General features: G+C 43.3%; 1 protein-coding gene across 6 annotated transcripts in view; it reads right to left on the reverse strand.

Moving 5' to 3' along the window:
• Pdcd11 (programmed cell death 11) overlaps nucleotides 1–12,301 on the reverse strand; it is a 46,006-nt gene that overhangs the window by 27,272 nt on the left and 6,433 nt on the right. For all 6 annotated transcript variants that reach the window (XM_042689258.1, XM_042689259.1, XM_042689262.1 and 3 more), the window contains 8 exons: nucleotides 9,677–9,838; nucleotides 8,295–8,418; nucleotides 7,149–7,330; nucleotides 5,664–5,771; nucleotides 3,239–3,445; nucleotides 2,024–2,148; nucleotides 1,560–1,620; nucleotides 851–997 (listed from right to left, as the gene is read on the reverse strand). In XM_042689258.1, the coding sequence (XP_042545192.1) occupies nucleotides 851–997; nucleotides 1,560–1,620; nucleotides 2,024–2,148; nucleotides 3,239–3,445; nucleotides 5,664–5,771; nucleotides 7,149–7,330; nucleotides 8,295–8,418; nucleotides 9,677–9,838 (1,116 nt within the window). The remainder of the gene's footprint in view (nucleotides 1–850; nucleotides 998–1,559; nucleotides 1,621–2,023; nucleotides 2,149–3,238; nucleotides 3,446–5,663; nucleotides 5,772–7,148; nucleotides 7,331–8,294; nucleotides 8,419–9,676; nucleotides 9,839–12,301) is intronic.

Here is a 12,301-nt window from a genome sequence, read left to right on the forward strand (position 1 = left end):
CTAGAGTTCAAGCCCCATGAAGGGGGGGGTGGGGGGGGGGATGGGGATATGATTTTCTGCCTGAAATCCAAAGGCATTATTGTCATATAGAGCTAAATTTGCAAACTGGTTCAGGCATTTATGTGCTATGTGATTTTGGGCAAGCTATCTAGCTTTCCTAAGCTTTAATTTTTCCATCTACAAAATGGGGATAATATGGTTATAATACAGGGTAGTTCTTTTGTTTTGTTTTTTGTCAGTCTTGGGGCTTGAACTCTAGGCCTGGTCATTGTCCCTGAGCTCTTCAGCTCAAGGCTAGCACCCCACCACTTGAGCCACAGCACCACTTAAGGTTTTCTGGTGGCTAATTGTAGTTAAGAGTCTCATGGACTTTCCTGCTGGGGCTGGCTTTGAACCACGATCCTTAGCTCTCAACCTCCTGAGTAGCTGGGATTACAGGCGTGAGCCACTCATGCCCGGCTATACAGGGTAGTTTTAAGGATTAAATGAAATAATGTGTGCCTAGCATAGCAAGCACTTCAGAATATACAATGCAAGATCATTGTTATTGATTACATCTGTCATTCTACTGCTCCAGCCCTTCCCCTCTTCTTTCTGAGCTATAAACATGGCATATAGTCTGCAGTAAACGATGTGGTGAAAGGTTACACACTGACTTACTCTTTCTATATGGATATTTTAACTCCTGATTATATAATTTTCAAGGACAGGGACACACTTTTCCTAAGGCCAGGCAGAGCATTGGACACTGCAGATGTGGGATTCACTTTATGGAAAAAAGTAGAAACTGAGGGCTGAGAACTGCCCTCTTCTAGCCAATGCCCTAACAAAGACCCTTCAGGAGGCTTACCCGGCACTTGACCTCATCCCCAATGTGGTACTTCTTCTCTGGATTCTTGATCAGGATGTCAGCCAGGTGCATGGTGGGTACCAGGCCTTTTATTTGCTCCCCTACCTTCACCAGCATCCCAAATGGTTTTATGGTTAGCACTGTACCCTAGTAAATCCAAACAAAAGACATTATGATGCCTTCAACGATCTTCCTTCCACATCCTACTAAAGAGTCATCTCATCTCCCTACAGCCCAATTTCTCAGTTTAACTATGTCTATTATTACACGTCTGATGTTGGTAAGCACACACTCCCTCACATCAATCTGGATTCACTCAGGCATATTTGTGGATACTTCACATTTCTTTGGTGGAACATATACTTTCTATAAGTATATTTCCTAAGAAACAAACTATAGCTAGGAAGGGAAGCTACTCAATTAGAGCTACATGGCTAGAGGAGAGAGGACTTGAACCAGCTTCCTGCTAATATTCCAGGGAGCTCAATTACCACAGAACTAACTTTCAATCTGCTCTAGTAACCACCACCAAATCTGCCTCTGTAAAGCTGAGTGGTGTTAGTATGAACTTATATTGAAATTAATGCAGAAAGAAGAACATGACTTCCCCTATGTTAAGAGGATGAATAATGTGCTGACAGCTAACTTATGACAAATTAAAGAATACCTGATAGTGGAAGATTCCCTAGGTATATATATAGGGTCTTACCTTTACCACTGCTCCAGTTTTGATGTCATGATATCTAAGGTACTGAGCTTTAATTATAGATCTAGAACAAAAGAAAAATACAGGATTAAATAAACTAGGGCAGGGCTGCCTAAAATTCGGAACTATAACATCATTCAAACAAGAATGCCCTTACCAGCCGGGCGCTGGTGGCTCACGCCTGTAATCCTAGCTACTCAGGAGGCTGAGATCTGAGGATCACGGTTCAAAGCCAGCCCGGGCAGGAACGACTATGAGACTCCTATCTCCAATAAACCACCAGAAAACCGGAAGTGGCGCTGTAGCTCAAGTGGTAGAGTGCTCGCCTTGAGCTGAAGGACAGCGCCCAGGCCGAGTTCAAGCCCCACGACCGACAAAAAAAAAAAAAAAAAAGAATGCCCTCACCTGGGAAAGCCATGAGAAACGCATCTAGAAACACACTTCTACACCCTACTAATGATACTTACGTTTTCAGAGACAGCAAGGCCAGCTCGTCCATTTGGCTGTAATCAATAATTCTACATTTGTGAGTGTTTCCTGGCTTGAAGGCATCAGGATTGAAAACTTTCTTAGAATCAGAGAGATGGCTGAGCTGTAAAGTACAAAAGTGATTAAGACAGTGATAACAAATCTGAGCCAATCAAGACTTCAACTCACACTGAAAGACTGAACACATTTATCACCACCCTTAGGTTTATACTTTGTTAAAATAGTAATTCTCACTCCTTACTATCACAAAATCTCAGTGAGGCCAAAGAACAGACTAATTCATAAGTCAGAAAACTGCACTCATGTACAAAAGTTTATACAAATAAGCCAGGAGCCGGTGGCTCACGCCTGTAATCCTAGCTACTCAGGAGGCTGAGATCTGAGAATCGAGGTTCAGAGCCAGCCCGGGCAGGAAAGTCTTTGAGACTCTTATCTCCAACAAACCACTAAAAAACCAGAAGTGGCGCTGTGACTCAAGTGGTAGAGCACTTGCCTTGAGCTGAAGAGTGCAGGGACAGCACTCAAGCCCAGAGTTCAAGCCCCACAACCGACCAAAAAAAAAGGAAAAAAAAAAGTTTATACAAGTAGGTGACATGGCTATACCTATTCAGTTATATAGATGGTACTACTCTCATGTTGCAACAAGAACATTTAAGATACAGAACCACACAGCCCATAAGCCTAAAATATACACCACCTGGCCCTTTAAAAAAATTTGCTAAGCCCCAGTCTAGATCCTAACTCATTCCTGTATATATATACCACTGGCCAGGTATCAAATATAGCACGTTGGTTCTAAGGCATTCTAACCTAACACACAGACTTAATTCTGATTCTTACAGTGTTTTATACTAGAAGTTATCTTTTTTTTTTTTTAATTGCCAGTTCTGGGGCTTGAACTCTAGACATGGGCACTATCCCTGAGCTTCTTTTGCTCAAGGCCAACACTCTATTACTTGAGCCACAGTGCCACTTCCACTTTTTCTCTGTACTTGGTACTGAGGAATCAAACTCAGGGCTTCATGTATGCAAGGCAAGCACTCTACCACTAAGCCACCGTCCCAGCCCCCACTAGAGGTTATCTTAAAATAAGAAAATAATAACAAGGGATGAAGGGAGCAGAAAAAATGACTTTTGTCCTCACAAGTCCTTTCAGTGATGAGATCTCTGACCAAATAAATAAAGCGCCTTACGCGGGCATAGGCCAGAGCTCCATCCTTCAGTGTGAAGGTGGCTCCAGCCTTGTTGAAAAACCCCCGGACAGGAACATCATCCAACACAGCTCCTAGGTGTTGACAAGAGAGCCGGGTGAGTGGGCGTCCAGGCTGCAGGAAGATGGGACGCAGGCTCAGACGCACGATTCTGGTCCGAGGATGAACACAGAGGATGCATGCCCGCACCTAGACAAAAGGGCAAAATGAGCAGGAGTTGATGCACAGGTCGAGACTCCCCATCAGTTATCCAGGTATGTCAATACTAAAACTTCAGTAAGTGCGAAGGTCAGCTTTTGTATAATTAAGCTTCATGCGGAAAAGGTAAACAAAATGTCCCAGAGGGACCAAGTTTGACTAAATCAAACTAATATTTAAGGACAGTAACCTCAATGCCAAGCTTAACTTAAATGCCAAGTTTCACTTCAGGGAAAGCTCATCTGAAACAAATCCCCAAACTTGATGTTGTCACAAGGTTAAAAGGTTGGGTACCAGTTGTTCATGTGTCTAACCCTAGCCACTCAGAAAGCTGAGATCTGAACATCTCAATTCAAAGCTAGACCAGACAGACAAATACAGGACTCTTAACTCCAATTAACCAACAAAAAGAAAATAAACAAAAATTCAAACAAAAAAAAATCAGAACTGGAGGAATGGTTCAAGATGTAGGGTACAAAATAGCCAAGTGAGCAGGGAAAACCCTTAGTTCAAGAGCCAACAAACACAAACACACACACACACACACACACACACACACACACACACACACACACACACACACACACGACTCAGTAAACATAAGCAGCTGAGATCAAAAGGATCACATTTCCAGCCAACAAACACACACACACACACACACACACACACACACACACACACACACACACACACACACGACTCAGTAAACATAAGCAGCTGAGATCAAAAGGATCACATTTCCAGCCAACAAACACACACACACACACACACACACACACACACACACACACACACACACACACACACACACACACACACACACACACACACACACACGACTCAGTAAACATAAGCAGCTGAGATCAAAAGGATCACATTTCCAGCCAGCCCAGGCAAAAAAGACTTTTATTGAGACTTCCATCTCAATAAAAAAGCTGTGGTGGTATGAGTCTGTCAGGAGATATGGTGGGAAGTGTAAATAAGATTAGGAGCCAGGGGCTGGGAAGGTGGCTCAGCGGTAGAGCGCTTGCCTTACATGCTCATGCTCGAAGCCCTGGGTTCCATTCCTCAGCACCACATAAGCAAAAAGAAAAAAGCCGGAAGTGGCACTGTGGCTCAAGTGGTAGAGCTCTAGCCTTGAGCTGAAGAGCTGAGGGACAGCGCCCAGGCCCAGAGTTCAGGCCCCACGACCGGACCCAAAAAAAAAAAAAAGATTAGGAGCCAGGCGTCAGTGGCTCACACTTATAACCCCAGCTACTCAGGAGGCTGAGATCTGAGGACCACAGTTTGAATCCAACCCAGGCAGAAAAGTCTCAATTAACCATTCAAAAAAAAACAAAAACAAAAAAAAAACAAAAAACCCTGATGTGACACTATGGCTCAAGTGGTAAAAGTTGGCCTTAAGGACAAAGAGGCTCAGGGACAACAAACAAACAAACAAACAAAGATTATGGTCCAAGATGGCTCTACCAAAATAAAAAGTGAGGCCTTATCTCAAAAATAAGCAGAGGAAGCCAGGTGCTGGTGGCTCACACCTATAATCCTAGCTACTAAGGAGGCTGAGATCTGAGGATCTTGTTTCAAAGCCAGCCCAGGCAGAAAAGCCTGGGAGATTCTTATCTCCAATAAACAACTCAGAAAACTGGAAGTGGTGCTGTGGCTCAAGTGGTAGAGTGCTAGCCTTGAGCTGAAGTGCTGAGGGACTGTGCCCAGGCCCAAGTTCAAGCCCCATGATTAACAAAAAAAAAAAAAGCAGCAGCAGAGGAAAAACAAAAGGGGGTGAGCAGGTGAAGTGAGAGGCTTTGCTAGAGTCATGGCTCAAAGTTGTAGAGCACTTGTTTAGTATGCGAGAAGCCCCAAGTTCAAACCCCAGTATAACTAAAAAATCGTGTGTGTATGTGTGTGTGTGTGTGTATAGGTAGATTGTATGTGTGTGTGTGTGTGTGTGTACCTATATATATACATATATATATAGGTACACACACACACCCCACTATACAGATTTATTACCCCTTCCCAAGTCAAACCATACAAAGAACTCTGATCTCAGTCAAATCACTACTATTTCTTCTGAGCCCTCTAAAATTCTTTGTATCATTCCCTCACCTGAGTGCACACCTGTATACATGTAGTCCTTGACCTGCCCTGTGACAACAGCAGATTGAGACCCAGTTGGAAATCAAGAAAAGATGGGTGTAAAATTTCTTACTGTTTGTTTTGAGATGTATGTCCCAACTTTCTTGGGTTCCAGGTGCATAAAGTCAACCACGCCCGTGAAGAATGTGAGGAAATTTAGTTTAAGGCCAAATGGAGTCACCTAAAATAAACAGAACAAACTAGGAAAAACATTTCTCTGAAGGAGAAGACACTCATCTTTAACAACAAACACTCAGTACCATAATATTCACAATAACTGTGGATCTCTCCTCCCATAAAGTGGCAAGATGACTCCAAGCACTGGCTGTTTAGTTAGTAAGTTTCATCTCCCAACCTAAAAGCAGACATCAATTCTCCCACCCTTTGGGATTTCTCAATGGGATACAGGAGCTTTACACAAGCATCCTACCATTCTGGGACCCCCTACCTAGACAGTAAAGGCACAATAATGAAAGCAATAAAGATTAGAGGTTTGGCTTAAGTGGCCCTGAGTTCAAACTCTATACACCAACAAATAAAAAGATAAAAAGACAAGAACTGGGTGCTGGTGGTTGACACCTGTAAACTCAGTTATTAGTAAGGAAGCTGAGATATGGAGGACTGTGATTTGAAATCATCCTGGCAGAGAAGTCCACAATACCCCACTTGAAATTAGCCAGCAAAAAGCAAAAGCCAGCCATAAGCATAAAAGTCAGCTCTTGGGTTCAAGCCCTGACACTGGCATAAACAAACAAATAAATAAAATGATAGACAATCTAATTTTAAAATAAGCAAAAGACTTTTAAATTTCTTGAAAGAGGATACACAAACGGTCAATAAGTTCATCATGAATATTAAAGATAATTACTAATTAGGGCTCTGGGCATCACAAGAATGCACACCCTGTTCACATATACACACACAGAGATGACCACTCATTAATAGGAAAATACAGAGCAAAAACACAATTAGATCCCACCTCAAAACTACCAGCAGAGTATAATAAAAGATAAAAGATAATACTGCCAGCACTTTTCCTCAAAATGTTAAACTGGGGCTTTGGAATATATACACAAACCCGCAATACCTAAAAATGTATAAATCAAGACACATTAGCAAAAGCTTGGAATACAGAAATACAGATAGCAAGGGGTATAGCTCAGGTGCTAGTAGTAGTAACAGTAGCAGCAGTAAAAGAATGGAGGAAAATTTCCAAAACTAAAGCTAAAAAATGTAGGATTTAGAAAGAATGAGACAGTTTGATAGTTCTTCATTTCTAAGCCTTTTGCACCATTGGTCTTTCATAATTTGTTTTTATTACTCATTTAAGACCGCCTCTTGCAGTGTAGCTCAAGTTTGTCCGGTTCTTGATTTTCCTACTTCAGACTGGCTCACCACATTCCAAGTGTTCAGTGGCCTCAATGGACTAGTGGCCACTCTACTTGACAGCAGTTTAGATGACACACCTGCTGTACAGTAATACTGTTTCATAAATGTAAAACAAAAAGAAAAAAATTACATTTTAGAAATAATAGTAACAATGCACTAAACTTCTTACCTTTTGTACCTGAGCTTTGACCACCAGCCCTGGTAGCAAGTTACTCAGAGTCCAGTTTTGCTCCTCAGTTGCCAAGGCAGTAGAAATCTCTGAATGTCCTATAGACAGGCTAACAACACCTCCATTGCTTTTCACCTCGTCAACAATGCACGTCAAATACTGACCCAGCTTCAGTTTGGCACCTGTAAGCCCAGTCCCAGTACCCAAAAGGAAAAATACATATGTGAGAAGAATTTTTTTTTTGGGGGGGGGGTAGGGGGGGGGCGTTTTCAGTCGTGGAGCTTGAACTCTGGGCCTGGGCACTGTCCCTCACCTCTTCAGCTTAAAGCCAGCGCTCTACCACTAGAGCTACAGCACCACTTCCAGTTTTCTGGTGGTTTATTCCCTGCCTAGGCTAGCTTTTGAACCATGATCTTCAGATCTCAGCCTCCTGAGTAGCTAGGATTACAGGTGTGAGCCACTGGTGCCTGGCTGAGAAGGATTTTTGACATGAGCCCAAACAACACTTGAAAGTATAAAATTAGTGCCTGATAGTTTCCACGTTCCTAATCTATAAGGGACCAACTATAAGAAGGAAATAAAGTTACCTAGGGATATGGGTAGAATTCAACTATCTCACAGAAATTTAAAAAAAAAAAATCCTCAACAAGCCAGGAAAATGCTGGTTCAGAAACCCCAAGGATCCAAAATCAGTGGAATCTTTTTTTTTTTTGGTCAGTTGCAGGGCTTGAACTCTGGGCCTGGACACTGTTCCTCAGCTCTTCAGCTCAAGGCTAATGCTCTACCACTTGAGCCAGTGCCACGTCCAGCGTTTTCCTGCTTATGTGGTGCTGAAGAATCGAACCAAGGGCCTCATGCAGGTAAGGCAAGCGCTCTACCACTGAGCCACCTTTCCAGCCCCTCAGTGGAATCAGTAGATGAGGAAAACTGAAACTAATCAATCCAATCATACAACGACAATGACATTCCCTGGCTCTTCAAACAGCTTCTCTTTCTCTTGTCAGCTGGGATTGGCCACTGATTTCCCCCAAACCAACAGTCTTTATGGTCACCATTCTGTCACGCCACTTGTTAAAAGGGCATTAAATATAAGAACACACACCACCTACTGCCATATACCAGCCAGCCAGTCTCTGCTTCCCTCACCTTTGTTCTTCTGGCGGATGTAGTCTTGTGCTTTTGGCAGTGGTAAAAATGCTCTGGTCCCACCAACACCGATGTCCACTAGGTAGCCATGGTCTTCCAGGCTTGATACAGTGCCAGTCAGCAGCTGGAGGAAGAGGAAACAACCCCTAAAGTTCCAAGTCAAACGTAACAAGGCACTTCTACCAAATATCAATGTTCTCACCACTAATCTTGACACTGTCGTACTCACAGCCAGCACTTTTAACTTTAAACCACATTTCCCAACAGAGGACAGAAGGGAAAATATCAACTTTATTCTCTAAGGGCTTGTAGGATCTTCCTGTTTCCAGAGAGTGAGAAATGTTATACACAATTGAGGTCTACAGAGGGGAGTCTCTTCTTGCCTGGGGATTTTTCAGAACTCAGGAAAGACTTTAAGGTTATGAAAAGAGGAATGAGCAGGGTCAGTGAGTCATCTGTGTCAGGATGTGAGCTGCACAGTTATTCCTGAATCATGATTATCAAGAGAATCCAGAAGTGCTCTTCTAGATCTCATTATCTTTTCTAATCACTTCTGATACATTAGAAGAAGAAAAAATACTGTCAACCTCCTGTATACTTCACAGGAAACAGTGTGCTCTGACACTAGCTACTTAAGTCTTTGGTAAATAAATCACTGAGATCTTTGAGACCATTTTCTCACATGTAGAAAAGGAAGAATATGTACCCACCTCCCAGGTTTACTCTAAAAATGCATGAGATAAAAGTGCCTGAATCAGCACCCATCATGGAGCAGATTCAACACCTGTCAAATTCCCACAATTTGGCTTACTTTATTTCCTTTTTACCCAACTAAATCCTACTGAACTTTCTGGCCCTTTCCCAAATGCCACTGTGCTGAAACCAAATACTGTAAGATCCATCTCCTGCCCCTTCATTACCATAGTATTTATACAAGTGCAGCTTATTCTTCTGTAGCTAGTAGTTTGGCAGATTGAATCTCCATGGGACTAGATACAAAGCATTGGATTATCTATCAACATAGCAGGAAGACTTAACTTCCCTGCCTCTCTTACCTCCTGCTCTGAGAGAGAGCAGCATTCCACACAAATGGCCAGCAACTAAAAAAGACTTAGCCCACAAACGTTTCGGTAAAATACTATAAGTAGTGCATCTTTAGCATCAGCAAGTACCCCATGAAGGCTTCCTGTTGTAGGCACCTGAATGAGCCACCACTGGGCTTGCTTTCCCTTTCTCCTCTCCAAAGTAACAAAATGAGGTTCAGTCTTCAATGCTCATTAAGCACCCAGGAGATTTTTCCTGCAGATCAAGCAGCCATTAAGCTCAACATGAAAGACGGGGAGAAGCATGTGACAACTCCTCTTCCAGTCCCAGGTACGTACCATGCCAGACTTCAGGGCCTCCGCACTTAGCACCCGGTTGACATTTTTGGGGTTTAGTGAGAGCTTGACACTCTTTTTGCCATTCTCTGTGATGTTCACACTCCTCACCACACATCTCACCAGCATTCCAGGTGAAAAAAGTTCAGTTAATGGGAGCAAGTCCTGCACAACACCAATGAGAAAGACTTGATATACACTCCTTCTGAATCAAGAATCCACTGCCTAGCCTTGGCTCTTTTCCTTAAACCCTAAAGAACCAAAAAGTGAAGAAAAGCAACCACTTGCCCAAAAAGGAAGATGTGTCTGTGGCCAAGTCAGTCCTCAATGTTAGCACAGGACTCCAAATATCTTTATGCAACATGTTAATTATTGGTGCAAACTGCTGCATTTAAATATATAAACACACATACACAATCTCCATTTCATCTCTTACTCACTACATACTATTTTCCACCTTTTTATCTTAACTCCCAAGAAAATCTCAAGTAAGCTTTATCTTGCTAAATCCAACGGTCTGTTTTGTACTCCTTTGTCAGTTGTGGCATTTGAACTCGGAACCTGGGTGCTTTTCGTGAGCTCTTTTAAGTCAAAACTAGCACTCTACCACTTTGAGCTACAACTCCACTTTGTTTCCTTGTGGTTAATTGGAGATAAAAGAGTCTCATGGACTTTCCTGCCTGGACTGGCTTCCAACTGCGATCCTCAGATCTTAGTCTCCTGAGTAGCTAGGATTATAGCGTGAGACACCAACACCTGGCTTGTAGTCCTGGTGCCTGACATGCCAAGCACATTCTCTACCACTAAGCTATATCACAATCCCTCCTATAAGACCTTGAAAAAGCACTTAACGCTATAATACTATTCCTTTCCTTAAACACTACCTTGCTGGCTTCCAGTATTCTTTATTTGATGGTTTTCTTCCCGTTTCTCTATCCTCTCCTGCCTTTTCTGACATCCTTCAACTCAGCACTTATTCTAAATTCACGTATGTCTTTTAGTCTCTTAAGCAACTTCTTCCTTTATAGCTTCTCTTCCCATCTTCTCCCCAAGTTCTAAGGCTTGAACTTAGGGTCTCATTGTCTTGCTTAGCTTTTTGTTCAAGGCTGGTACTCTGTCACTTGAGCCATACTTCCACTTCTGACTTTTCTGCCCAGATGGGCTTCATATCTTAGCTTCCTGAGTAGACAGGAGTACAGGTGTCCTCCACAAGCACCTGGATCTTTATAGCTTCTTTTACCATCTATACAATGGTATGTCTCAGGCTTTTTTTTTTGGGGCGGGGGGGGGAGCGGCAAGGGTTGGCTGTGGGGCTTGAACTCAGGGCCTAGGCACTGTCCCTGAGATTATTTTTTTTTGGGTACAGTCGTGGGGCCTGAACGCTGGGCCTGGGCACTGTTCCTCAGCTCTTCAGCTCAAGGCTAGTGCTCTACCATTTGAGCCACAGCGCCACTTCTGGCTTTTTTCCTTTTGCTTATGTGGTACTGAGGAATCAAACCCAGGGCCTCAGGCTTGCAAGGCAAGTGCTCTACCACTGAGCCACCTTCCCAGCCCACCCTGAGATTTGTTTTGCTCAAGGCTAGCACTCTGCCACTTTGAGCCACAGCACCACTTCTGGTTTTCTGGTGGTTAATTGGAAGTAATAGTCTCTTGGACTTTCCTGCCTGGGCTGGTTTTGAACAAGGATCCTCAGACTTCAGCCTCATGAATAGCTAGGATTACAGGTGTGAGCCATTGGCACCTGACCTGTCTCACACATGTCTTCATCCTAAACTTCCCTAAGCTCAGCAATCACCTGTCAAGTTGATGTCTTAAGTATACCTCAAACTCAACCTATCAGATAGCCAGATCATGTCATATACAACAAAAACATACTCTCTCTGCCTCACTACACCTATCAAATCTACTAACCGTTTTATCTTCTCAGTGCTTGGTAAATGCTGGTTCCAAGCTGTCATCAGTACCTTAGTACTCTCTTACTTGATCTCTAATCAACTACTCATGCCTTTTCTGTCCTATCCAATGAGAACATTACAAGGATATCCCTTTTATTCTACAATTTAAAACCAATGCTTGCTTAGGCCGGACGCTGGTGGCTCACACCTGTAATCCTAGCTACTCAGGAGGCTGAGATCTGAGGAATGCGGTTCAAAGCCAGCCAGGGCAGGAAAGTCTGTGAGACTCATTTTTTTTTTTTTTTTGTCGGTCATGGGGGTTGAACTCTGGGCCTGAGTGCTGTCCCTCAGCTCTTCAGCTCAAGGCGAGCGCTCTACCACTTGAGCTACAGCGCCACTTCCGGTTTTCTGGTGGTTTATTGGAGATAGGAGTCTTACAGTCTTTCCTGCCCGGGCTGGCTTTGAACCGAGATCCTCAGATCTCAGCCTCCTGAATAGCTAGGATTACAGGCGTGAGCCACCAGCACCCGGCCCGTGAGACTCTTATCTCCAATAAACCATTAGAAAACCAGAGGTGGCGCTGTGGCTCAAGCGGTACAGCGCTCGGCTTGAGCTGAAGAGCGCAGGGACAGCACCCAAGCACGTAGTTCAAGTCCCACAACCGACCAAAAAAAAAAAAAAAAAAAGCTTAGCCAGGTGTCAAAGGCTCATTATTGTTCAAGCGGTAGAGTGC

This window comes from Dipodomys spectabilis, unplaced genomic scaffold (genome assembly GCF_019054845.1).
Source record: "Dipodomys spectabilis isolate Male_0828 unplaced genomic scaffold, ASM1905484v1 ptg000125l, whole genome shotgun sequence".
NCBI classification, from domain to species: Eukaryota; Metazoa; Chordata; class Mammalia; order Rodentia; family Heteromyidae; genus Dipodomys; species Dipodomys spectabilis.